The 25,955-nt window shown below is 41.1% G+C and overlaps 1 protein-coding gene across 4 annotated transcripts in view; it reads right to left on the bottom strand.

Annotated features, from left to right (window-relative positions):
* The window catches only part of atrn (attractin), a 414,604-nt gene that overhangs the window by 215,642 nt on the left and 173,007 nt on the right, over positions 1–25,955 (bottom strand). For all 4 annotated transcript variants that reach the window (XM_073042130.1, XM_073042131.1, XM_073042132.1 and 1 more), the window contains exon 11: positions 15,386–15,470. In XM_073042130.1, coding sequence (XP_072898231.1) covers positions 15,386–15,470 — 85 coding nt within the window. The remainder of the gene's footprint in view (positions 1–15,385; positions 15,471–25,955) is intronic.

Genomic DNA, 25,955 nt, shown 5'->3' with positions numbered 1-25,955 from the left:
TTCCTTTACTCAACTGTAATACTGATAGATCTGACTTGAGTTTCCCCTTCTCAAATTTCAGGGTGAATTCGATCATATTATCTTGTCCCTCCTGTTTCTTTTACCTTAAGCTCTCTAATCCATTCTGGTTCATTGTACAACATCCAATCTGTAATAGCTGATACCAGTGAGCTCAACCACGAGCTGCTCTAAAAGGGCAAGTTGTAGGCTCTCTAGAAATTCCCCCTCCTGGAATCTAGCACCAACCTGATTTCAGCACGAAACACTGACTGTACTTTTTTCCAGGGACGCTGTCTGGCCCGCTGAGTTCCTCTAGCAGTTTGTGCGTGTTTCCTAATCTACTTGCATATTGAAATCCCCCATGACTATTGTAACATTGCCCTTTTGGCATGCATTTTCTATCTCCCGTTGTAATTTATAGACCACATCCTTACTGTTGTTTGGAGGTCTGTATACAACTTCCATCAGGGTCTTTTTTTTTACTCTTGCAGTTCCTTGGCTCCATCCACAATATTCAACACCTCCCAATCCAATGTCACCTCTTTCTAATGCTTTGATTTCACTTTGTACCAACAGAGCAATGCCACCCCTCTGCCTTCCTGCCTGTCCTTTCGATACAGTATGTATCCCTGGGCATTAAGCACTCAACTATTATCTTCTTTTAGCCATGATTCAGTGATGTCTACAACATCATACATGCCAATTTGCAACTGTGCTACAAGTTCATCTACCTTATTCCATACACTGCATGCATTAAAAATATAACCCCTTCAGTCCTTTATTCATCCTTTTCGATTTTGTCTGCCTTTTACACTGCAACTCATCCTGTTGACTGCAATTTTGCACTATCAGCAGTCTCTCCTCACTACTCATTGCTTCTGTTTGGAAACCAGCTACCTCATCTTCAGCACCATTATCTACCTTTCCTATGATACTTCTTGTATTGAAATTTACACAGCTCAGAACACTAGTCACACTGTGCTCAACCTTTTGATTCATCATTTTGTCTAAGGTCTAACCATCATCCGCCTCCACAACCTCTCCACTAACTGTTCAGGCACTCTGGTTCCCATCCCCCTATAACTCTTGTCTAGACCCCACTGTGCAGCATTAATAAACCTTCCTGCTAGGATATTAGTCCCCCAAAAGGTCAGGTGCAAATTGTCTCGTCTGTACAGGTTGCACCTTCCCTGGGAGAGAGCTCAATAATCTAAAAATCTTCTGCCCTCCTTCCTCCACCAAATGCTTAGCCACGTATTGAACTGTATAACCTTCCTAGTTCTGGCCTTATGAGCACGTGGTACAGGTAGCAATCCTGAGATCACAACCCTGGAAGTCCTACCCTTTAGCTTAGCACCTAACCCCCTTTGCAGAACCTCGTCACTCGTCCTACTTATATCATTAAACATTAAATGTCAGAAGAGCAAATCATTCATTTCTTTAATGTGACCTAACCTGCTGAGTTCCTCCAGTACTTTGCATTTATTATTCTATATTAAATTCTGGATGTCTTTAATGAGTCAAATATCACTTATAGAGACACAGAGTTTATTCCTGGTCTTGACTGAGCTGAAATGTTGAATGTTTCGTCTCTCCAAGGATGCTTTGTGACCCGTGTAATATTCCAATCATGACGCAGCCATTTTCACAGAAGGTTCTTAAAACAGCACTGCAATGATGATCATAAAATCTCCTTCAGCTAGACCAGTTGACAATAAGAAATAAGTTGAAGTAGGCTATGTGTCTCTTAAGTCTCATAGCTGATCCTCCACCTCATTTTCACTTTTCCCTATCAGTCTCAGTCCTGAATATACTTCAGTACTGTCTGAACCTCAGTGCTAAGTTTCTAACCATAAGACAATGCTCCCAGCCATATGAAACAGCTTCTCATCATCAACTTGCTAATGCTAACATAAGAAATCTAAATGCACAGTGAGAAATTTCTCTTTTATGTTTCACAGAGATAAACCTTCATTCCTTAAAAATTGAGTACAAATATCCTACCCAATGCCTCCTCATAGCATAATCTGCCAGGAATTAACTGTGACTCTATACTGTAGCACCATCCACAGGACAAAAACTGCACAAATTATTCGCTCTGATTTCACAGAAAACACTATAATTGCAGTAAGATTTGATTGCTCTTACGCTTCCATCAAAAAATTAACATACAGCATACCTTCTGAAAACAAGTTGCTGGATACCTAAAATAAAAGTGAAACTCTTGCAAATACTCAGAGTGGGCGATTTCCCTGCACCCCCCACCCTGTGGACAGAGTAAGGGAGTTCATATTTCAAAGCGAAGACTTTTCATTGGAACACATAAGGATGAAACATATTAAGAGTTGCAGCGGCCAGAGAAAACAAGAGGAAACTTCCCTCTCCTTGCTCTCTCTTAAAGAGCAAGCAGCATTCAAAGACACAAATATCGATGGTATTGGCTGAGAAAGGACGGTAAAGGTGTGTGAATACAAAGATTATGTGTGCAGGAAATCCAAAAAGAAACATTTGAAATCTGAAACACCATAAGTGGTAAGAGAGAAAACGAATGAATCCTGTATATATAAGAGGCATATCACAGAGTAATACAACATTATAATAGGAATGAAATGGTTGACAAGGTGACAACAAGGCTTTGCTCCCAGATGAGCACAATGTTTTCTATGTTCATTTTGACCATCAAAACATGGAGAAACTTTCACAAATTCCCACAGTCCCTAATGATCCTCAAATTTCAGGCTCTATGGCTGACATGAGAGCGTCCTTCATGATGATGAACCCACAGAAAGCATCCAGCCCAGATGGGGGTCTTGGCTAAGTAATAAGGACCTGTTCTGATCAACTGGCTGGAGAGTTCCCAAATACTTACATCCACAGTGATGATATGCTTTGAGAAGTTGGTGATGAAACATATCAACTCCTGCCTGAGAAGTGACTTGGAGCCACTCAAAATTGGCTACCATCACAATAGGTTAACAGCAGAAGCCATTTCATTGACTATTCACTCAACCCTGGAACATCTGGACAGCTAAGATGCATATATCAAGATGCTCTTCAATGACTACCTGGAACATCTGGACAGCTTGGCATTCAATACTATCATCCCCTCAAAACTAATTAATAAGCTTCAAGACCTTGGCCTCAATACCTCCTTGTGCAACTGGATCCTCGATTTCCTCACTTGTAGAACCCAATCTATTTGGACCAGCAACAACAACTCCTCTACAATCTCCATCAGCACAGGCACATCACAAAGCTGTGTGCTTACCCCAGTTCTACTCACTTTATACTTATAACAGTGAGGCTAACCACAGCTCCAATGCCATATTTACATTTGCTGACACCACCACTGTCATTGGCCAAATTATAAGAGGTGATGAATCAGCATACAGGAGGGCAATTGAAAATCTGGCTCAGTGGTGCCAAAACAACCTCTCGCTCATTGTCAGCAAAACCAAAGAAATGATTATTGATTTCAAGAGGAGGAAACTGGAAGTCAATGAAACAATTCTCAACAGAGGTAGAGAGGGTCAGCAACTTTAAATTCTTTAGTGTTATCATTTCAGACGATCTGTCCTGGGTCTAGCACGTTAGTGCAATTATGAAGAAAGCACGGTAGCACCTCTAGTTTCTTAGAAGTTTAAGAAGATTCAGTATGTCACCTAAAACTTTGACAAACTTCTATAGATGTGTGGCGGAGAGCATATTAACACGCTGCATCACAGCCTGGTATAGAAACCAATGCCCTCGAATGGAAAATCCTATAAAAAGTAGGGGATACTACCCAGTCCATCATGGGTAAAGCCCTCCTCACCATTGAGTATATCTATACAGAGCACAGTTGCAGGAAAGCAGCATCCATTATCAGGAACTCCACCATCCAAGCCACGCTTTCTTCTCGCTACTGCCATTAGGAAAAAGATATAATAGTCTCAAGACCCACACCACCAGGTTCAGGAACAGTTATTACCCCTCAACCATCAAACTCTTGAAAAGAAAGGATAACTTCATTCAACTTCACTCGCCCCATCACTGAACTCTTCCCATAACCTCTGGACTCACTTTCTGAAGCTCCTCATCTCATGTTTTTGATAATTATTGCTTATTTATTATTATTATTACTATTTCTTTTATTTTATTTTTTGTATTTGCATAGTTTGTTGTGTTTTGCACATTGATTGCTTGTCCACCCTGTTGGGAGTGTTTTCTCATTGATTCTATTGTGTTTCTTTGTATTTACTGCGATTACCCACAAGAAAATGAATTTCAGGGTTGTTTATGTTGACATATATGTACTTTGATGATAAATTTACTTAGAACTTTGAACCTTTGAACTTCGTGAACTAAACAGAAGTATTTAGTACAGTCATCCAATCTCCCCAAATGGAAGAAACGACAACATTGAATGCAATCCACGAAACTGAAAGTATTCAAGTTAATTAGTGCTTCACCTGGGGAAAATGTTTTGATCCTGGGGAACTGTAAAGTGAGGGGGTAAATGAGGTTCTCTCTCTCTCCCATAACTATGTGGTCTTTTCAACTCAAGTCTTCCCATTTGACTTAATTGCTTGTTGTACAGTATCTATATGTTAATGGAGTTTCTTCTACCGATACACCAAAATTCTTGGTATGGCATTTGCTCGCTTTTGTTTTTACCTGTTAGTTTCTTTACTCTTCTTCCTATCAAGTCTATATTGCACCATTTTAGACCATATTATAAAAATGTCACAATTAAGATCCTTCCCTTCCAACCAGATGGGTTAATTGAACTCAAACTGAAAAGACCAGCAATTCAGCACTTCACTGAATTGCTCAAATCTCTGAAGTGAGGCTTACACAAGTCAGATTATTTCCAGGAGTCATCCACAAAGGCAGACTTTCCTTTTCCAATGCACATAGCTTAGTCTGACATCATTCTTTATTCCCTTCAAAAGGTACTCCCAACTTTTCCAAAAAAAACATAATCCAATTGTAAGCAAATCTTAACTCCCACAATTTTCATCCACACCTGAAAGCCCCCATTTCTCCCCGAACATAAACCTTCCATAGCTGTTACTGGAAACGGAAGTTAGGAACTCTTTCACTCCAGTCATCCACATGGAAGTAAAAGAACAGCATTGAAGAACTCCAGGCATTAATAAGAATAGCAGTGTTGTGGTAGCAGACTTGGAAAAAGACCTGGAGATGCTAATTTTCGTCCACAAGTATTCTCATCTGCGAGTATGGCAGCACAGTAGCATAGTGGTTAGCATTATGCTTGACAGTGCCTGCATTCACAGTTTGGAGTTCAATTTCCACTGCTGTCTGTAAGGAGTTCATATGCTCTCCCATGACCGTGTGCATTTCCTCAGAGTTCGTGCTTCTTCCCACTTTCCAAAAGATGTACAATTAGGATTAGTGGATTGTGTAATGTATTATGTGAGTATTCGTAGGTCAGAGTGCGTATGACATCAGAATGCGGGGGTTTTGTAAAATGGAAGTCTGGTGAATAAACGTGTGTGTTTAATACTGCGGTGTCCGAGTCACATTAACGCTACATGGTGTCAGAAGAAAGCGGAAAGGAAAGGAAGAGAAGACACGTAAAAAGATGTCACAGTTACAGCCACCGTCGAGTTTAAGCCTATGAGGTAATATTGCTGAGAATTGGAAGGTATGGCTCCAGCAGTTTGAGCTGCTTTGCACCGTTAGTGGTGTAGATGACAAGACGGAGAAAGTGCAATGTGCTACGTTTCTGCATGTGGCTGGAGCAGAGGCAATAAAGGTTTGCAACACGTTTGTCTTCCAAGAGAGTGAGCGAGATAAAATTGAAGTGTTGAAGAAAAAGTTTCAAGATTACTGCAAACCGAAAAAAAACCTACCACACATTCGACACATGTTTTTTTACAAGGGCTCAAGGACCGACAGAGACTATAGATGCCTACGTTACAGATTTGAAGAACATGGCAAAAAATTGTGAGTTCGGACAACTGCATGATTCTTTAATACGCGACAGGATTGTATGCGGCATACAAGATGATCATGTGAGAGGCAGGCTGTTGAGAGAGGCTGAGCTTACATTGGAAAAAGCGATTGATATGTGCCGTGCTAGCGAGATCACATCGAGTCAGGTTAAAATGCTTAATGAAGAGACTGAAGTATACAAAATAAAAGCTGTGAAAACTGACAAGAGTAGGACAAAGCCAGCACCACAGGATAATCAAAAGGAAGTTAACTGCAACAGATGCGGTTATAAACATGGATACAGAAAATGACCAGCCTTTGGTAAGACATGCAAATTATGCAGAAAAAAAATCACTTTGCAAAGATGTGCAAATCGCAGGAGCAAGCAAGGAAAATGCATGCTGTGGAACAGAGTGAGTGCAACAGTGACATGTTCATTGGAACAATTGAAGTGGAACAGGAGGTATGCATCAAGAATATTGATAATGCAGAGATGGATGTTGAAGATGAATGGACTCAAGATCTGACAATAAACAGGAGGAATGTGACATTTAAGCTTGACACTGGGGCGAAGTGCAATATGATGTCAGCAGAAACATTCAACTCACTGGACATCAGAGGAAAACTTGGAAAATCCACCTGCAAGCTTGTTGGATATTTTGGCCACAAGACAGCATCATTGGGAAAGAAAACACTCACCTGTGTGTATAAAGGACAGAAACACAAGATAGAGTGTGAGATTGTGCAACAGCATGTTTCGGCAATACTAGGCAGAGCAACATGCATAGAGCTAGGCCTGGTGAAGCGAATCTATGGTGTTGAGAAAGAAAATGACTTTCTCAGAGACTTTGCTGACTTGTTTTCTGGACTAGGATGTTTACCAGGGAAACACCATATCCAGATTGATTCAACTGTTGCACCAGTCGTGCATGCTCCGAGGAAGGTTCCAGTAGCTCTCAGGGATCGAGTAGTGGAAGAGCTACACAGAATGGAACAGATGGGAAGACTTCCAGTAAGATGGAGATTGCTTAGCTGCTTCAAACTTTTGCTCCGTTATTTTCCCTATCTTTGCACTATATGTCTACATTCTTAAACCTTAGTTAGGAACTTTATTAGGTCTCTTTTGCTTGCCTGCGAACACATCCTTCTTATAATGTCTATCAGAAGCTCTAAATCCGGGAAAAAGGAAGTTACGGCTCCGTTGACTGAGATTATCGCTGCTCTGGAACAACACCGAGAAGATATTTTAAAGGAATTTAGAACTTCTTTCAACCAGCTGGATGCCAAATTGGATGGGATCAGCGCTAAAGTGGACGAACATGCCGTACACTTATCTCGCATCGACTCGACCTCTGATGATTTAAAACGCCACGTCAAATACCTCGAGACCCTCTGTTCCAGCCTAGAGGATAAGTATAGTAAACTTTTTTCCAAAATGGTGGATCTTGAAAACCGGAGCAGACGTTGCAATCTACGAATTCTTGGTTTGCCACCGAACAGGGTTCCCTCTTAAAGTTTTTTTCCAATTTTCTTTGTGAGATTTTTGGGAAAGAATTTTTTCCGACTCCACCTGAGCTTGAAAGGGCACACAGGGTCTACGTTCCCCGCGCAATGTTGGGCTCACGCCCACGACCGGTAATTCTGTGCTTTCATCAATACCAGGTGAAAAACCGTTTGATTATGGAGGCGCGCCACAGAGGTACTTTTGCTTTTCGAAATTCAATCATTCGTTTCGTGGATGATTATGCCCCCCAGGTTTTGAAGATGCGTGCTAAGTTTAAAGATGTGATGAAAGTGCTTTTCGATCGTGGACTTAGACCCTCACTTCGCAATCTTGCAGACCTCTGAATTACGCTTGCTAATGGAGAATTTAAGTGGTTTAAGTCAGTGAAGGAGGCTGAGGCATTTGTTGGAAGTCTTCCGGCTTTCCAGTCTTCTTCGGAACCCGGTCGGATCTTCTAAAATGGTGGATAAGTACCTCTCGTAGTAAAAGTATTCTTTTCCGGACTCAGACTTTACTTGAATAACTCAGACACTATTTATTGAAACTCTAAGGGAGGTAGACAATCTCTTCCTGGACTTGGTGCGTTTTTTCTAAATGGATATTCTGTGCTTAATGCTTCCCTGCGGACGTTTTGATTGTACTTATGTATTCTATTTTATTCTTGTATAACTTTATCTACAGAGTTCTACAATTGACTTTAACTTGCTTTGGAGGTTTGGTGTTTTTTATTGAAGGCCTCCCTGTTGGTTGATTTACAGTCTAAGGTTTGCTGCCCTTTTTTTTCTGTAAATGGTCGATAAGTACTCTCCTCAAACCTAGAATTTCCCCCTTTTCTCCCTCCCTTTTTTTTCTCTCCTTTTAATCTTCTATAATTTTTCGCGGGTAGGTTAGTTTTGGTTTTCCTTTGATTTTCTTTGTATTAAGTTTTATACTTCTGCAGAAGTTGTTCTTATTTGTAATTATGTTTTCCAGTGCATAAACTAGCTACCATTTGCTATATTATTTATACAGAACTGCTGTTAATGACACAGATCTGGAAGTCATATTTGGGTTAATTTTTTTGGTAGAGCTAGCTGTGGGTTGCAAGGGTGGGGTGGGTTTTCCAGTTTTAACATCACTCACTGTTTCTATTGCTTTTCTCTGTTACTCAGGACATGTTTATGTTTTGATCCTACGAATCTATGTTTACATCTTTGCTCCCAGACTGATATTGTATTGCTTGACTTTTTGTATGCCTTCTGCCTTTTATGCATTAACAATTGATAATGGCTAGTACACTTAAATTTGTGAGCTGGAATGTAAAGGGATTGAATCATCCTGTTAAAAGAAGGAAGGTACTCTCGCATATTAAACAACTCAAAGCTGACATTGCTTTCCTTCAAGAAACTCATATTCGTTGTTCTGATAACTCCCAGCTTTTGTCAAAGTGGGCGGGTCAGCATTTTCATTCATCCTTTGCCGCTAAAGCTGGGGGGGGGGGGGGGGGGGTCTCCATCCTTATTAATTCAAATATTCCTTTTGAACTCCATAATAAGATATCTGATACAAATGGCCGTTTTATTATTGTTTCTGGTAAACTATATAATACTAAAGTTGTTCTAGCAAACCTGTATGCCCCCAACTTTGATGATGTTAATTTTTTTGAACTTTTTTTCCCTCACTACCAGACTTAAACTCATACTCTCTTATACTGGGTGGTGACTTCAACTGTTGGTTAGATCCTAATTTGGATCGATCGTCCTCTGTTACTAGACCACTTACTAAATCTGCCTTAGCTATCCAATCGTTTCTCTCTAATTATGGTATCTCTGATATATGGCGTTTTCTTCATCCTACTGAGAGAGATTATTCTTTTTTTTCACATGTTCACCATACCTTTACTAGAATTAACTACTTCTTACTCGATAACCAACTCATTCTATTTGCCCATTCTTGTGATTATCAGAGTATACTGATTTCTGACCATGCCCCAATTACTCTCTCTTTAAACTTTCCTGGTCTCCCTCAGAGGAATAAACACTGGCGGTTTGATTCGACTTTACTTTCGGATGATGATTTTCTAAAATTTATTAAGGATCAGATAACCTTTTATTTTAATACTAATACATCACATGAAGTGTCATCCCAGATTGTCTGGGATGCCATGAAAGCATATCTGAGGGGTCAAATAATCTCCTATACAGCAAATCTTAATAGAAAGTCCTGTGCAGATCGATTAGACCTCATTAACCAGATTAAACGATTGGATCAACTGTATGCTCAAACTAAGAATCCTGAACTATACAAGAAGCGTGTAGAACTTCCCAGTTATTTAACCTCAAACGTGGTACCCGTCAGGGATGCCCTTTAAGTCCCTTTCTCTTTGATTTGGCTATGGAACCTTTGGCGATAGCATTTTGAAATTGTCCTGAATTGACCGGGATCTGGAGAGGGGGTGTTGAGCATAAAGTTTCTCTTTATGCTGATGACTTATTACTTTTTCTTTCAAATCCGTCTACATCCTTACCTCCAATGTTTTCACTTCTTGACCAGTTTAGCCAGTTCTCTGGCTATAAACTTAATTTGCATAAGAGCGAACTTTTCCCAATTAATAAAGAAGCACAAGAATTAACATTTCGTGATCTCCCTTTTAAAGTAGTCCATAATCAATTTACCTATCTTGGGATTACAGTCACAAGGAAGTTTAAAGATCTCTTTCGTGAAAATTTTGCCAACCTTGCATATACTATAAAACAGAGTCTGGTACAATGGTCACCTCTATCTATGTCTTTGGTAGGTCGTAATAATGTTGTTAAAATGTATGTTCTTCCTAAACTTTTATACTTATTTCAATCAATCCCAATTTTTATTCCTAAATCTTTTTTTGATTCCTTAGACTCTATTATTTTGTCATATCTGTGGAAGAATAAGCACTCTAGAATTAATAACGTCCATCTCTAAAAACCTAAAAAAGAGGGTGGCATGGCTTTACCTAACTTTTGTTTATATTACTGGGCAGCCAATATACGTTGTGCTACCTTTTGGTCTTTTTTCCATGGCCAACCCAAGTGCCCTAATTGGGTGGCAATGGAGTTGAGCTCCACTAAAGAACTATCTATCTCTGCACTTCTTGGCTATGTACTCCCTAGTAGTTTGTCCAGATTAATAGTTAATCCTCTTGTTAGACACACTTTGCGTATTTGGGCTCAGTTTAGGAAATTCTATGGTTTCCATGGTTTTTCCGTTTCTAGCCCTGTCGTACATAATCACCTTTTTCTACCCACTACGTATGACTCAGCATTCCATGATTGGTATAGGAAGGGCATTAGACATTTTGAAGATCTTTTTATTGATAATCGCTTCGCTTCTTTCCAACAGCTCTCTGCTAAGTTCAATCTGCCCAATGCTCATTTTTTTAGATATCTCCAAATTCGACACTTTATTGTTCCTTTAATTCCTAACTTCCCTGAAATGCCTGAGAAAAATGTTATGGACTTTTTCCTCTCCATTAATCCACTAGGTAAAGGCTTAATATCAAGTATTCAAGATAAATTAGCAGCCTTACGACGTGCCCCTGTGGATAAAATTAAAATGGCATGGGAGCAGGATTTAAATACCTCCTTATCTGATGAGACTTGGGACTCGATTCTCAAATCGGTTAATACAACCTCTCCTTGTGCTCACCATGGCCTCTTACAGTTTAAGATTGTTCATAGAGCCCATATGTCTAAATCTAAACTATCTCAATTTTACCCTAACATCAGTCCGCTTTGTGATAAATGCAAAAGGGGCAAGGTCTCTCTCATTCATATGTACTGGTTTTGTCCTAGCTTGAAGAAATTTTGGAAAAATGTCTTTATAACGTTATCATATATTCTGAATCACCACCTAGAACCAAACCCTTTAATTGCTCTGTTCGGTTTCTGGGGTGAGACAGATTTACGTCTGAGTTCGTCTAAGTGTCGAATATTATCATCTCCTGGCTAGACGTTTAATCCTTCTTAGATGGAGAGATGTTGCCCCGCCCACGCATGCTCAATGGCTTAATGATATTATGGCCTGCTTGGACCTTGAAAAAATTCATTATTCAATTCTTAATTCGGACTTAAAGTTCCATAAGGTCTGGGGACCTTTTATTGAGTACTTTCATAACCTTCCTCCTAACTAAGGTTTTTTTTTCGGTCCCTTGCTTTCAGCTCCTTTTTCTTTTGGTAGTAGGCATTAATATCTTCTGTTGCTAAGTGTATTCACAGTTTGGGGGTTTGATTGTCCTGATTTATATTCTCTATATTGTGTTGTGGGTGGTCTGGAGTTTCCTTTTTTTGTTTTGTGTTGTGGGGCTTGGGGAGGACACTAATTTTACTTGTCTTCAATTTGGGTGCTGTTTCAATTATCTTTCTCTGTATCAGATTGTTATTGTATGCTTATTTTTTGCACTGTATCAATGTCCTTCATTTTGATTTGGGGTTTTTTTTATCTGTAGTTATGTAGAAAACGTATTAAAAAAACTAATTAAAAAAAAAGAATGGAACAGATGGGAGTCATAACAAGACAAATAGAACTGACCGACTGGGTGAATAATATGGTGACAGTGGTCACAGAGAAAAAGATTAGGATTTGCATGGATCCACAAGATCTCAACCGAGCCATCAAAAGAGAGCACTATCCGCTGCTCACGGTTGAAGAGGTTGTCTCCCGCATGCCTAATGCAAAATACTTTTCAGTATTGGATGTAAATCAAGGTTTCTGGCAGATCAAGCTGGATGAAGAAAGTTCCAAATTATGCACTTTCAACACGCCCATAGGGAGATATCGTTTCCTGCGTCTACCCTTTGGGATTTCTTCTGCATCAGAGGTATTCCAGAGGTCAGTGGCACAAATGATTGAAGGCCTGGAGGGAGTGGTCAGTATCATTGATGATTTGCTGATATGGGGTGACACCATTGAGGAGCACGATCAGAGATTGAGGAAGCTTCTGGAGAGAGCACGTGAGTACAGCCTAAAACGGAACAAAAGTAAACGTAGGATCAGAACTACAGAGATCAAATACATAGGTCACGTACTCAGCGCTGATGGGCTAAAACCAGATAATGAAAAGGTCAGGGCTGTGGTACAGCTACCACCACCTGAAGACAAGCAAGGACTTTTGAGGTTCATGGGCATGATACAGTATCTTGCCAAGTTCATTCCCAACTTATCGGAGGTCAGTGCTCCACTTCGAAAGCTACTAGAGAGCAACACTGAATGGCATTGGGAAGATGAACAAAAGAAAAGTTTTGACACATTGAAGCAGTTGGTTACCAATGCACCAGCACTCAAGTTCTATGATGTCAATAAACCGGTGACAATGTCTGTGGATGCCAGTTCGGAAGGAATAGGAGCTGTTATACTGCAGGATGGGAGGCCTGTGGCATATGGATCACGAGCACTTACGGACTGTCAACGCCGATATGCTCAAATCGAGAAGGAATTACTTGCCACAGTTTATGGGTGTGAGAAGTTCCACCAGCATGTATATGGCAAAGAAATCCAGGTTGAGAGTGATCACAAACCACTTGAGAGCATCTTCAAAAAGCCACTTCATCAAGCTCCAATGAGGCTGCAAAGGATGCTTCTCAGGCTACAGAGGTACACTCTCACAGTCACCTATAAGCCAGGAAAAGAACTGCACATCGCAGATGCTTTGAGCCGTGCTTACCTCAAAGAGCAAAAGGAAGAGTTGCTAGGAAGAGAGCTGGAGGTCAACTGGGTTACACCTCAGCTACCTATTTCTGAGGAGAAGTTGAACATGTTCAGGAAAGCGACTGCAGAAGATCCTGAAATGCAAATGCTAAGAGACATTACAATGAATGGATGGCAACAGAAAGAAAAGATGTTCCAAAAGAAATACAGAAATACTGGACATTTAAAGAGGAAATTAGCTATGCATCAGGACTAATGTTCAAAGATAGTACCAAATCAAATGAGACAGGAAATGCTCAACAGAATTCATGAGTCACACCTGGGGATAGTGAAATGTAAAGAAAGAGCAAGGGACATTCTCTATTGGCCAGGTATGTCAACTCAGATAGAGGACATTGTGTCTCAATGTGCTGTTTGTAATGAAAATAAAAACAGCAATCCAAGAGAGCCTTTGCTTCCCCATCCACTACCAGGAAGACCATAGGAGAAGCTTGGCACAGATCTCTTTCGCTACAATGGTGCAGAATATCTGCTTTGTGTGGACTACTATTCAAAATATCCTGAAATCACCAAGTTAAGTGACACATCCAGTCAAGGTGTCATTACCGCAATGAAGTCGACATTTGCAAGACATGGTATTCCAGATATTGTCGTCAGTGACAATGGTCCACAATATGCCAGTGGTGAGTTTAGAGAGTTTTCAGAAAGCTGGGAATTTCAACATGTTACTTCCAGTCCTGGGCACGCTCAGTCTAATGGACAAGCAGAGAGAACTGTACAAACTGTGAAGAACATGCTCAAGAAGGCACAAAGCAGCAACGGTGACCCTTACATTGCTCTGCTTAAATACCACAACACACCGATTGAAGGTGTGGGGTTCTCTCCTGCACAGCTGTTGATGGGACGTCATCTGAAGTCCAAGCTGCCAACATCCACAACTCTACTGACTCCTGAAGGTAATGCTCAAGTACATGACAAGCTAATGTACAAGCAAATAAAGCAAAAGAGCTACTATGACAGACATACAAGACAGTTACCAGATCTGCATATTGGTGAAAATGTCAGAATACAGAGAGGAGACACTTGGCAGCTAGCTGTGGTTGTGAACAGGCATCAGCAACCAAGATCCTTCATAGTTCGCACACCGGATGCAAGAGTCTACAGGAGGAACAGGAAGCATCTGCTGAAGACAGGTGAGAGGGTGTTTCCACGTACAGATACACAGGACATTTCCATGGATACAGACATGGAAACAAAAGACACCAAGAGTGAGGGGTGTGACGAAACCCCACGATGCAATGACGGTGAATGTTCGGCGCAGACAGACTGAGGTGGAAATGCAGACACAGAGGTTGCTCGAGAGACTGACTCTGAAGGACAAGCACAGTAACAGTTCTATCGCACAAGGTTTGGGAGACAAGTCAAACTTCCAGCTAGATACAGAGACTAGATCTACCTACAGTCTCGCACAGTTTGAGACAAAAATCACACATGTTATAAATTCCAAGGTGTGAAATAAAAGGTTTATTAGTCTATGTTAGTAAAAGAAAATATACTGCTGTTAGTATTGTAAGATACAATGTAGAATACAGTATAAGTTAAGATTTTTATTAGTTTATGTCATGGCTGTTGTAATGTTAGAAAGTCATACCTAGAGGCATTGTTTTGGTAATTCACAGTATTGTAAAAAAAAACTTGAGAAGGGGGATGTAATGTATTATGTGGAGTATTCGTAGGTCAGAGTGCGTATGACGTCAGAACGCGGGGGTTTTGTAAAATGGAAGTCTGGTGAATAAACGTGTCTGTTTAATACTGCGGTGTCCGAGTCACATTAAAGCTACAGATTGCTATGATGGCACTGGAAGCGTAGCAACATTTGCAGACTGCCCCCACCCACAATCCTCCAAATGTGCTGGTCGTTGACACAACAACGAATCTCAATGTATGTTTCAAATCACATGTGACAAATCAAGCTAATCCTTAAGTATGGTCTGGGAGCAGGTACATGGAACTAGGCAGAAAAAAAAATCGATACTAGATTTGCCAAAGAGCTTGTTTCTACACTGTAACATTCTGTGACTTTAACATAGTTTAAAAAATACACATTCTCCAAAGTACCATAGTGTTATTTTGAAGCTAGAAGAGATAGAGTTCTTTGGCCTTTGCCCAAACATCAACCTTGTACAAGAAAAGCCCTCATAATATTCAAATATTTCCAATTTTAAACAGAGAATACCTTGGTTGCTGCTGTGAAGAGTGTGTAAAATCTCATTCCCTTACCCATTACTGAATACAGCCGAGTGACCAAACCGATTCACGTCATGAGGAAGATCAGGTGTAGGCAGCACGGTCCATTCATCACATGCTGTAGACAGATAAACATCAAATATAGTCACAAACTAAAATTAAATTATGCAATATGCAAAGCATTAATAAAACCACTGTCTTGGTTTCATTTGAAAATAACACTCATTCAAAACTTAACTTTAAATGTTGAGGGTTTCTGCTGCAGTTTGCACGTTACAGCCATAAGTCACATATTCTTCACAATATGAACAACACTACCAACTTACCAGCTATTGTTCATTAATTGTCCTGAAGGTATTCAGAGTCAACAGCAGTTTAGTCATCAGAACACACTGAATCCAAGACAGTTGTTTAACATAGTTTATTTGAATCCTGAGATATGTTTTATTTGATGTTGTCACACAAATCTCCAATATTCTGACTTAATGTTAGTATCTTGGATTAGTCCTGTTTCCTCACTTCATGTGCATGATGTTCACTGGCCTGTGACATTAATACTGCCAGAAATGCAAATAGGTGCAACAGATGGCAGACAAACTTTACAAGATCCCAAAGGAGAGCTCCATACAAATGCCCCACAATTTCCAAAAGTAAACACTTGTTTTGCTAATCAAAACTGGTGGCTTGACAATAACAATGGATTGAAGTTGAGAAGGTCTGAAAACTGTGCATAATGAAAGATAACCTAGACATCCAGTCAGGAGAGTGACAGCCAGAACTACCAAGGCACAAGCAAGGCAAAAAGCAGGCAGCTGTGACTCAGGGCCGGGCCAGGCAAGTAGCATTCCACTATCATCCTCGGAATCCATTTAGGACTGTGCCAGTCTGCTCCTGCCATAGTGCTCTAGATGGAAAAGTAAAGGCTTACTCCCATCCTGGCTTGCTAATCATGAAGATGATGGTCCACCTCTATATAAGGGTTCAAAGTAGGGAGAAAAGACACTCCTGTGATCATTGGTCCAGCTGGAAGAACTGAACGAACACAAGCAAGAGTGGCTTGTGTTCAAGAACATATGGCTTCTATTCATTAAGAATATGGCTTCAAACTCAGTGGGATTTTCCATTTAATGTTCTCTTGATACCCTGGAATTTACCAAGCTCTGTTATGAATGAGCACCACCACTGAGCTTCCACAGACATCCTAAATAGAGAACTCCACAGGCTCACCATCCTCTTTTCCTCATGTCAGTCTTAAACAGCCTACTCCTTATTCTCAAACATTTTCCCACCTCATGGTCCTAGTGACCATAGCCTGACCTCCTCTCATTATTTTAAGCTGTATGAATACAACTGCAATCTACCTAACTTTTCCTCATGTAGCGGAGCCCACCACATACCAGAGGGAGATATAAGAGAATGCATATGTTGGAAATCTAGAGCAAAACACAAAGTAACTGGAGATACTGAATGAGTCAGGCAGCATCTATGAAAGGGAAGAGACAGACAACATTTCAGGTCAAAGCCCTCCATCTGGACTAGAAAGAAAGTGGGGAGGCAGCCAGTATAAAAAAGCAGCTGAAGGTGCAGGTCGAAGAGAATAACAGTTTAGCATGGACTAAATGTGCAGAAAGGCTTGCTTCTGTGCTGTAGTGCTCTATGATTCTATGTCTCTAATGAGCACCTATACTGATGAACTCATGACGTACATATCTTTGAAAGAGGTGGCTACAAAGATAATGATCATCTTCCGAGGTTCTGCAACCTTGAATGGTTCCTACAGAATGGAGGGTAGCAAATACTCACATTATTCAAGAAAGTAGAAAGGAAGGAAATGAAAATGATGTTAAGATGCACTGTGGTCACTGTATCCCTGAGGACAGACTGAACAGATGAAGTGGAAACCATTGGCCTATCTGGATTTTCAATAAGCTTTTGGAAAGTTCCATGATGGAGGCTGGTAAACGCAAAATTTGGGGCAATTTATTAGCTTAATTGACAGTTAGCAAACAGAAAAATGGAGTACAAATAAAAGAATCGTTCTCCAGTTGTTATTGGTGAGAATTGATGCTTGGATTTCAGGTATTAATCTGTATCAATGATTTAGCTCAGGGAATGATATGTTTTATTTGCAAGAGATAAGGGAACATGGCAGGAAGAGGGCCAAATGCTTTATCTCTGCTCATCTGGTTCTAGCTGACATGTAATAATAACTATATTTCAAGTTTCTGTACGTTTGCCTTTAATAGGACTAAATTCTAGTAAAGTGCCCAGGCCAATGTTGGCATTTCAAATAATTCTACAGCTCTATAACAGTTCATCAAAAGAGCACTTTGTAATTTCAGTTTAAGCCACTGAGATCCATCCTCACCAGTGGTGTATCTTTGTTATCCAGTAAATGCTACTCCAATGTTCTTGACAAACCTGTGCTGAGTAATACTGTTCAGTAATAGCACTAATAAATATTCAATGACCTGTGTCCAACCACAGCACCCAATGTTAGACTTCACAACCCATTGTTAAGCTGTATCTGGAGTTGCATATGAACTCGAGGCCCACAAGATTGGAATGATTCCAACTTGGACGGTGAATATTTCATCACTGGGTTCCAAATTCCTGAACCTGGCATAAAGCTTTCAGCATTGTGTTATGTCACTTTGCCCCAGGGACAGGGTGAACAACAGAGAGAGTCGAGATCTCCCATCAAACTGCAGCTCTATAAAACTCTACTTAGACCACTCTTGGGAGTGTTGTGTTCAGTTCTGGTCACTTCATTACAGGAAGGATGTGGAAGCTTTATGAGGGTGCAAAGGAGATTTACCAGGATTCTGCTTGGATTGGAGAACATGGCTTATGAGAAAAGGTTGGGCAAGCTTTTCTCTGTGGAGTGAAGGGGATGAGAGGTAACTTAGAGGTGTACAAGATTACTAAAGTGGACAGCCAGCATGGGAGTGGCTAATATAAGAGGGTATGACTTTAAAGTGACTAGAGGAAAGTATACAGGGGAAGTCAGAGGTCAGTTTTTTTTTACCTCGAAAGTGGTGAATGCATGGAATGCACTGTCAGTGGAATACAGGCAGCTACATTAGGGAGATTTCAGAGACTCTAAGGTACATGTATGAAAGAAAAATGGAGGGCTATGTGAGGTGATCGTGTTAAGATTAATCTTGAACTGGGTTAAAAGATCAGCATAATTTCTTAAGGTGAAAGGCCTATACTGTGCTGTAATGTTCAATGTTCTATGTTCACTCCTGCCAGGCATTCCAACAAAACAACCTATGGCTTTTCTGGGAGTCCTGTAAACTACTGACAACACAATTAAAGATGCTTAGTTTTCCAAGCAGCCTGGTGGAATAGAACTGAAAGTCACAGGATTTCCAGCCTAAATAACTCGTCCTACAGGCCAAAGCTTGCTCAAGGGCTCCTCCATACAATATGGTAGTCTGGGGCATCAGAAAGCAATTTCCAAAGTAACAAATGGAAGATTAGATTAAAGCTGTATATCTGCAATTACCTGGCCATCTGAATTGAATTGACTTTATTACTTACATCCTTCATATACATGAGTAAAAACTTTACGTTATGTCTCCATCTAAAACATGCAAATTGCAATTTATAGTAATCTATCATAAATATTATGTACAACAGGATAGTCAATCTAACATAGAAATATAGTCGCCTCAGCATGAATTGAGCAGTCTGATGGCCTGGTGGAAGAAGCTGTCCTGGAGCCTGTTCGTCCTGGGTTTTATGCTGCAGTACCGTTTCCCGAATGGTAGGAGCTGGAACTGTTTGTGGTTGGGGTAACTCAGGTCCTCAATGATCCTTCGGACCCTTTTTACACACCTGTCTTTGTAAATATTCTGAATAGTGGGAAGTTCACATCTACAGGTGTGCTGGGCTGTCCGCACCACTCTCTGCAGAGTCCTGTGATTGAGGGAAATACCGTGCCCATACCAGGCAGTGGTGCAGCCAGTCAGGATGCTCTCAAATGTGCCCCTATAAAAAGTTCTTAGGGTTTGGAGGCCCATACCAAACTTACTCAACCATCTGAGGTGAAAGAAGCACAGTTGTGTCTTTTTCGCCACACAGTCGATATGTACAGACCATGTGAGATCCTCGGTGATGTTTATGCCGAGAAACTTAAAGCTGTTCACCCTCTCAACCCCAGATCCATTGATGTCAATAGGGGCTAGCCTGTCTCCATTCCTCCCGTCCACAACCAGCTCCTTTGTTTTTGCAACATTGAGGGACAGGTTGTTTTCTTGACGTCACTGTGTCGGGTGACTTCTTCTCCGTAGACTGTCTCATTTTTATTTGAGATTAGGCCCATCAGCGTAGTGTCGTTAGCAAATTTAATTAGCAGATTGGAGCTGTGGGTGGCCACACAGTCATGGGTATACAGAGAGTAAAGGAGGGGGCTTAGGACACAGCCCTGAGGGGCACCTGTGTTGAGGGGCGGGGGGGAAAGAGGTGAGGGAACCCACTCTTACTGGCTGCCAGCGATCTGGCAGGAAATCTAGGATCCTGCTACATAAGGCAGGCTGAAGGCTGAGGTCTCTGAGTTTCTTGTCGAGCCTGGATGGTATTATGGTGTTGAATGCTGAACTGTAGTCCACGAGCAGCATTCTCACATAAGCATCCTTCTTCTCCAGATGTGTGAATGGTGTGTAGAGCTGTGGCTATTGCGACATCTGTTGATCAGACAAATCTCTGACTCTGACCTCAGCCCTGGCCACCCTGAAGTCAACAGTTCTCACAGCACCATTGGGTCCTACTGTTTCCCTTTTTCCAACACTACTCCCCACCCACCTCTTGTCTCCTATGTTTCCTCTTGCCCTCCTCTTCCTCCCACACCAATCTCCTTGGCCCTACCAAACCTCAAATACTGTCTACCATCCCAATTCTAGTTCCAATGTCTGCTGTGTCTTCACCATCCCCTCTGGCTATCTTCTGTGAGGTGGGATGTTCTATCCTCTACAGGGTCTTTAATCTTTGCCCCCCCCCCCCCACAACCATACCTCAATGAGCTCTACATCTGCCATGACACCGAGGTCTTCTATCGCTTCCATCTGGACCTTTTCCTTTGGTAAGGATTCCCGCCCACTCCCACCTTCCTTCATCTTAAGTCATTGTCTTCCTTTTGGACACCCCATTCTGGCCTTCTGTCAACTCTGGATCTTTTCATCTCCAACTGCCAAATTGCCTCTCCTCACGTCCCATTGGTTCATTCCTCCTTCACTTTACTCCATGATCATTCCTATCAGATATCCTCCTTCTTCAGTTCTTAGCCCTCCTTACTAACACCTCCCAGCTGGTCACATAATTCCCTTTTTTACTACTTACATCTCACTTGAAATCACCTCTCACCTGCCAGTTCATGCTCCTCCTCCTCCCCTTTCATTCTGGCTTCTTCCCCTCACCCCCTTCCATCCCTGATGAAGGGCTGTGGCCCAAAATGTTGATTGTTCATTCCCCTCCATAGATATAGTACAAGTTCAAATTTATTGTCACCTAACTGTACACATACACAACCAAATGAAACTACGTTCCCCTGGACCACAGTGCACTCACAATTCATGTATCACACATAGCACATAAAACAAAATATTACAAATAATAAAAGTATAATTCAAAATGCACCTAAAATGAGCAGCACAAGTAAAGAGTAGCCTGACTTGCTGAGTTCCTCTAGCAATTTGTGTATGAAGGTCCATGCGTGTTTATGACTAAAAGAAATAAATTCTGAATATTAAATGTTATAAAAGCTATAAGCCACACAATACAAATATAAACCAAATGAATGTTTGCTTTGCAGGTACGACAGAGCTCTCATAACACTCCGGGCAAGACGACAGCACAAAGCTATTGAAATTCTGTACAAATAATTTAGATTGAAACACAGTATTAATGGACAAAATCAGAAGCTCTTTTGATTGAATTATAAATATGATGGCTGGCGTCAGCACTGATAATTCATGATAACATTCCAGTCACTGAGTCAGAAGAAAGTCTGCCCATTTGATGCTTAACTGAGCATGACAACTTTTTGACAGTGCAAGTCTAATCAAACTCACCCCACATACAAGTTTTTAAAACATCCTGACAAAAATGAATACAATATTCCCCACAAGATAGAACCATGTGCAGCACTGAATTTTTAAGAGGATATGGCAGATTTTATGATTTTACAGATAATTTCAAGAAAGCAGAAGTCAAAATGAAAATTACTTTGAGTAACCAACACAAACTGCTGGAAGAACTCAGCAGGTCAGGCAGCATCTATGGGGACAATAAAGAGTTAACGTTTCAGGCCAAGACCCTTCACCTGGACCCATGAAGGGTCTTGATCTGAAACACGGATTTTTTTTATTCCTTTCCATAAATGTTGCCTGATCAACTGAGTTCTTCCAGCATTTTGTGTGTTACTCAAAGAAATGTCAAGCATCTGCAGAATAGTTAGTACGAATTATTTTGTGATACTTTAAGGAATACCTTTCAATATACTCTTCATTTATTCACAAAAATACTGGAAAAGTATTTGGAGAATGTTATTTGATTTGTAAATACTTCAACTATCTAAGATTTACTCTGTATCCCCATAAGACCTGAGATATAGGTGCAGAATTAGGCCATTTGGCCTATCCAGTATGCTCTGCCATTTCATCATGGTTCATCCATTTCCCTCTCAGCCTCAATCTCCTGCCTTCTCCTCAAATCACTTCATGCCCAGACTAATTAAGAATCTATCAACCTCTGCCTTAAATATACATAAAGATTTGGCTTCCTCAGTCACCTGCGGCAATGAATTCCACAGATTCACCACTCTCTGGCTAAAGAAATTCCTCTCATTTCTATTTTAAAAGGGCGCCTTTCTATTTTAAGGCTACATCCTATGGTCCTAGACTCTCCCAGCATAGGAAACATTCCTTCCACATTCACTTAATTGAGGCCTCTCACTATTTGATAGATAGGTGTCAATGAGGTCACCCCCTCCTTCTGAATTCCAATGAGCACAGGACCAGAGCCATCAAACACTCCTCATATGTAAAGCCTTTCAATCCCAGAATCATTTTTGTGAGCCTCCTTTAAGCCCTCTTCAACATCAGCACATCCTTTCTTAGATAAGGGCCAAAAACTGCTCACAATTCTCCAAATGAGACCTTATTAAGCCTCAACTTACATCCTTGCTTTTATATTCCAGTAATCTCAAAATGAATGCTAATGTCGCATTTGTCATCCTCATCACCAATTCAACCTGCAAATTAACCTTCAGGGAATCCTGCATGAGGACTCCCAAATCCCACTGCACCTCAGATTTTTGAATATTCTCTCCATTTAGAAAATAGTCTAACCTTTTACCTATTCTACCAAAGTACATGACCCTACAGTTCCCAACACTGTATTCCATCAGCCTCTTTGCCCATTCTCCTAATCTGTCTCTCCTGTAGTCTCTCTGCTTCCTCAACATTCCTTGCCCCTTCGCCTATCTTCATATTGTTTGCAAACTTGGCAACAAAGTCATCAATTCCGTCAACCAAATCATTGACATATAACGTAAAAAGGAACAGACCCAACACAGACCCCTGTGGAACACCACTAGTCACGAGCAGCCAACCATAAAAGTCTCCCTTTATGCCCACTCTTTGCCTCCTGCTAATCAGACACAGTTTTATCCATGTTAGAATATTTCCTGTTATACCAAGGACTCTTAAGTTGTTAAGCAATTTCTTGTGGCACCTTGTCCAAGGGCTTCTGAAAATCCAAGTACACAACATTCACTGAGTCTTCTTTGTCTACATTGCTTGCTATTTCTTCAAATAATTCCAACAGATTTCTCAAGCAAGATTTTCCCTGAAAGAAGTCATGCTGACTACAGTCTATTTTATCATGTGGCCCCAAGTACCCTGAAACGACATCTTTATTTCTTCAGCAGTTTGATTGGGGCACGACTGCACAAGCGCAAGGGCGTCAGCCAGTTAGAACAGCGAGACGAGCTTAAAAGAAGACAGCTTTATAAGGCCTTGGTGGGCAGGATTAAGGAAAACCCCAAGGCATTCTACAAGTATGTGAAGAGCAAGAGGATAAGACGTGAGAGAATAGGACCAATCAAGTGTGACAGTGGAGAAGTGTGTATGGAACCGGAGGAGACAGCAAAGGTATTTAATGAATACTTTGTTTCAGTATTCACTATGGAAAAGTATCTTGGCAATTGTAGGGATGACTTACAGCAGACTGAAAAGCTTGAGCATGTAGATATTAATGTGCTGGAGCTTTGAGAAAGCATCAAGTTGGATAAGTCACCGGAACCAGACGAGATGTGCCCCAGGCTACTGTGGAAGGCGAGGGAGGAGATTGCTGAGCCTCTGGCGATGATCTTTACATCATTAATGGGGACGGGAGAGGTTCTGGAGGATTGGAGGGTTGCAGATGTTGTTCCCTTATTCAAGATGGGAGTAGAGATAGCCCAGGAAATTTATAGACCAGTGAGTCTTACTTCAGTGGTTGGTAAGTTGATGGAGAAGATCCTGAGAGGCAGGATTTATGAACATTTGGAGAGGCATAATATGATTAGGAATAGTCAGCATGGCTTTGTCAAAGTGCCTTATGAGCCTGATTGAATTTTTTGAGGATGTGACTAAACACATTGATGAAGGTAGAGCCGTAGATGTAGTGTATATGGATTTCAGCAAGGCATTTGATAAGGTACCCCATGCAAGGCTTATTGAGAAAGTAAGGAGGCATGGGATCCAAGGAAACATTGCTTTGTGGATCTAGAACTGGCTTGCCCACAGAAGGCAAAGAGTGGTTGTAGACAGGTCATATTCGGAATGGAGGTCAGTCCCCAGTGGAGTGCCTCAGGGGTCTGCTCTGGGACCCTGACTCTTTGTGAATTTTTATAAATGACCTGGATGAGGAAATGGAGGGAAGGGTTAGTAAATTTGCTAATGATACAAAGGTTGGGGGTGTTATGGATAGTGTGGAGGGCTGTCAAAGTTTACAGCAGGACATTGATAGGATGTAAAACTGGGCTGAGAAGTGGCAGATGAAGTTCAACCCAGATAAGTGTGAGGTGGTTCATTTTGGTAGGTCAAATATGGTGGCAGAATATAGTATTAATGGTAAGATTTTTGGTAGTGTGGAGGATCAGAGGGATCTTGGAGTCTGAATCCATAGGACATTCAAAGCTGCTGCGCAGGTTGACTTTGTGGTTAAAAAAGCAAATGCTGCATTGGCCTTCATCAATCATGGGATTGAGTTTAGGAGCCGAGAGGTAATGTTGCAGCTATATAGGACCTTGGTCAGATTCCACTTGGGAGTACTGTGCTCAGTTTTGGTCGCAACACCACAGGAAGGATGTTGAAATCATAGGAAGAGTGCAGAGGATATTTACAAGGATGTTGCCTGGATTGGGGAGCATGCCTTATGAGAATAGGTTGAGTGAACTCAGTTTTTTTTTCTTGGAGTGATGGAAGATAAGAGCTGACCTGATAGAGGTGTATAAGATGGTAAGAGGCATTCATCTTGTGGATAGTCAGAGGCTTTTTCCTCGGGCTGAAATGTCTAGCATGAGATGGCACAGTTTTAAGGTTCTTGGAAGCAGGTACAGAGGAGATGTCAGGGTTAAGTTTTTTTTTACACAGAGTGGTAAGTGCGTGGAATGGGCTGCTAGTGACGGTGGTGGAGGTGGATACGATAGGGTCTTTTAAGAGACTCCTGGATAGGTACATGTAACTTAGAAAAATAGAAGGCTATGGGTAACCCCAGGTAATTTCTAAGGTTAGGACATGTTCGGCACAGCTTTGTGGGCCAAAGAGCCTGTATTGTGCTGTGGGTTTTCTATGATTCTACGTCCTTAACAATCAACTCCAATATCTTGCCATCAACTGAGGTCAGAATAACTGGCCTATAGTTTCCTTTCTTCTGCCTCTCTCCCTTCTTGAAGGGGGGTGAGATATTTGCAATTTTCCACTCCTCTGGAACAAGCCAGAATCGATTGATTCATGAAAGATGATTACTAATGCCTCTATGATCTCTTTCAGAACACTGGGGCGTACACCACCTGGTCCAGGTGACTTAACTACCTTCAGACCTTTCAGTTTCAAGAACCTTCGCTCCAGTAATGGGAACTGCACGCAGTTCTGCCCCCAGCACTCCCAAACTTCTGGCATACCTCTAATGTCTTCCACTGTTTATTTGCCATTTCCTTGTCCCCCATTACTTTCTCCCCACTATCACTTTCCAGTGGTCCAATATCTACTCTCACTTCTCCTTTACATTTCATATATCTGAAGTAACTTTTGATGTCCTCTTTATTATTGGCTAACTTACCTTTGTTTTCAAACTTCACCCTCTTTGTGGCTTTTTATTTGATTTCTGTTGGTTCTTAAAAGCTTCCCAATCCTATAACTTCCCACTAAGTTTTGTTCTAGTCCCCTCTTTGGCTTTTAAGTTGGGTTTGACTTCTCTTGTCAGCCACATTTGCATCATCCTGCCTTTGGGATGTTTCAATCCTGTGCTTTCCAAATTGCTCCCAGAAATTCTAGCCATTTCTGCTCTGCCATGAATCATCCCTGCCAGTATTCACTTCCAATCTACTTTGGCC

Source organism: Hemitrygon akajei, chromosome 4 (genome assembly GCF_048418815.1).
Source record: "Hemitrygon akajei chromosome 4, sHemAka1.3, whole genome shotgun sequence".
Lineage (NCBI taxonomy): Eukaryota > Metazoa > Chordata > Chondrichthyes > Myliobatiformes > Dasyatidae > Hemitrygon > Hemitrygon akajei.
This window is presented reverse-complemented; position numbering and strand designations above follow the sequence as displayed.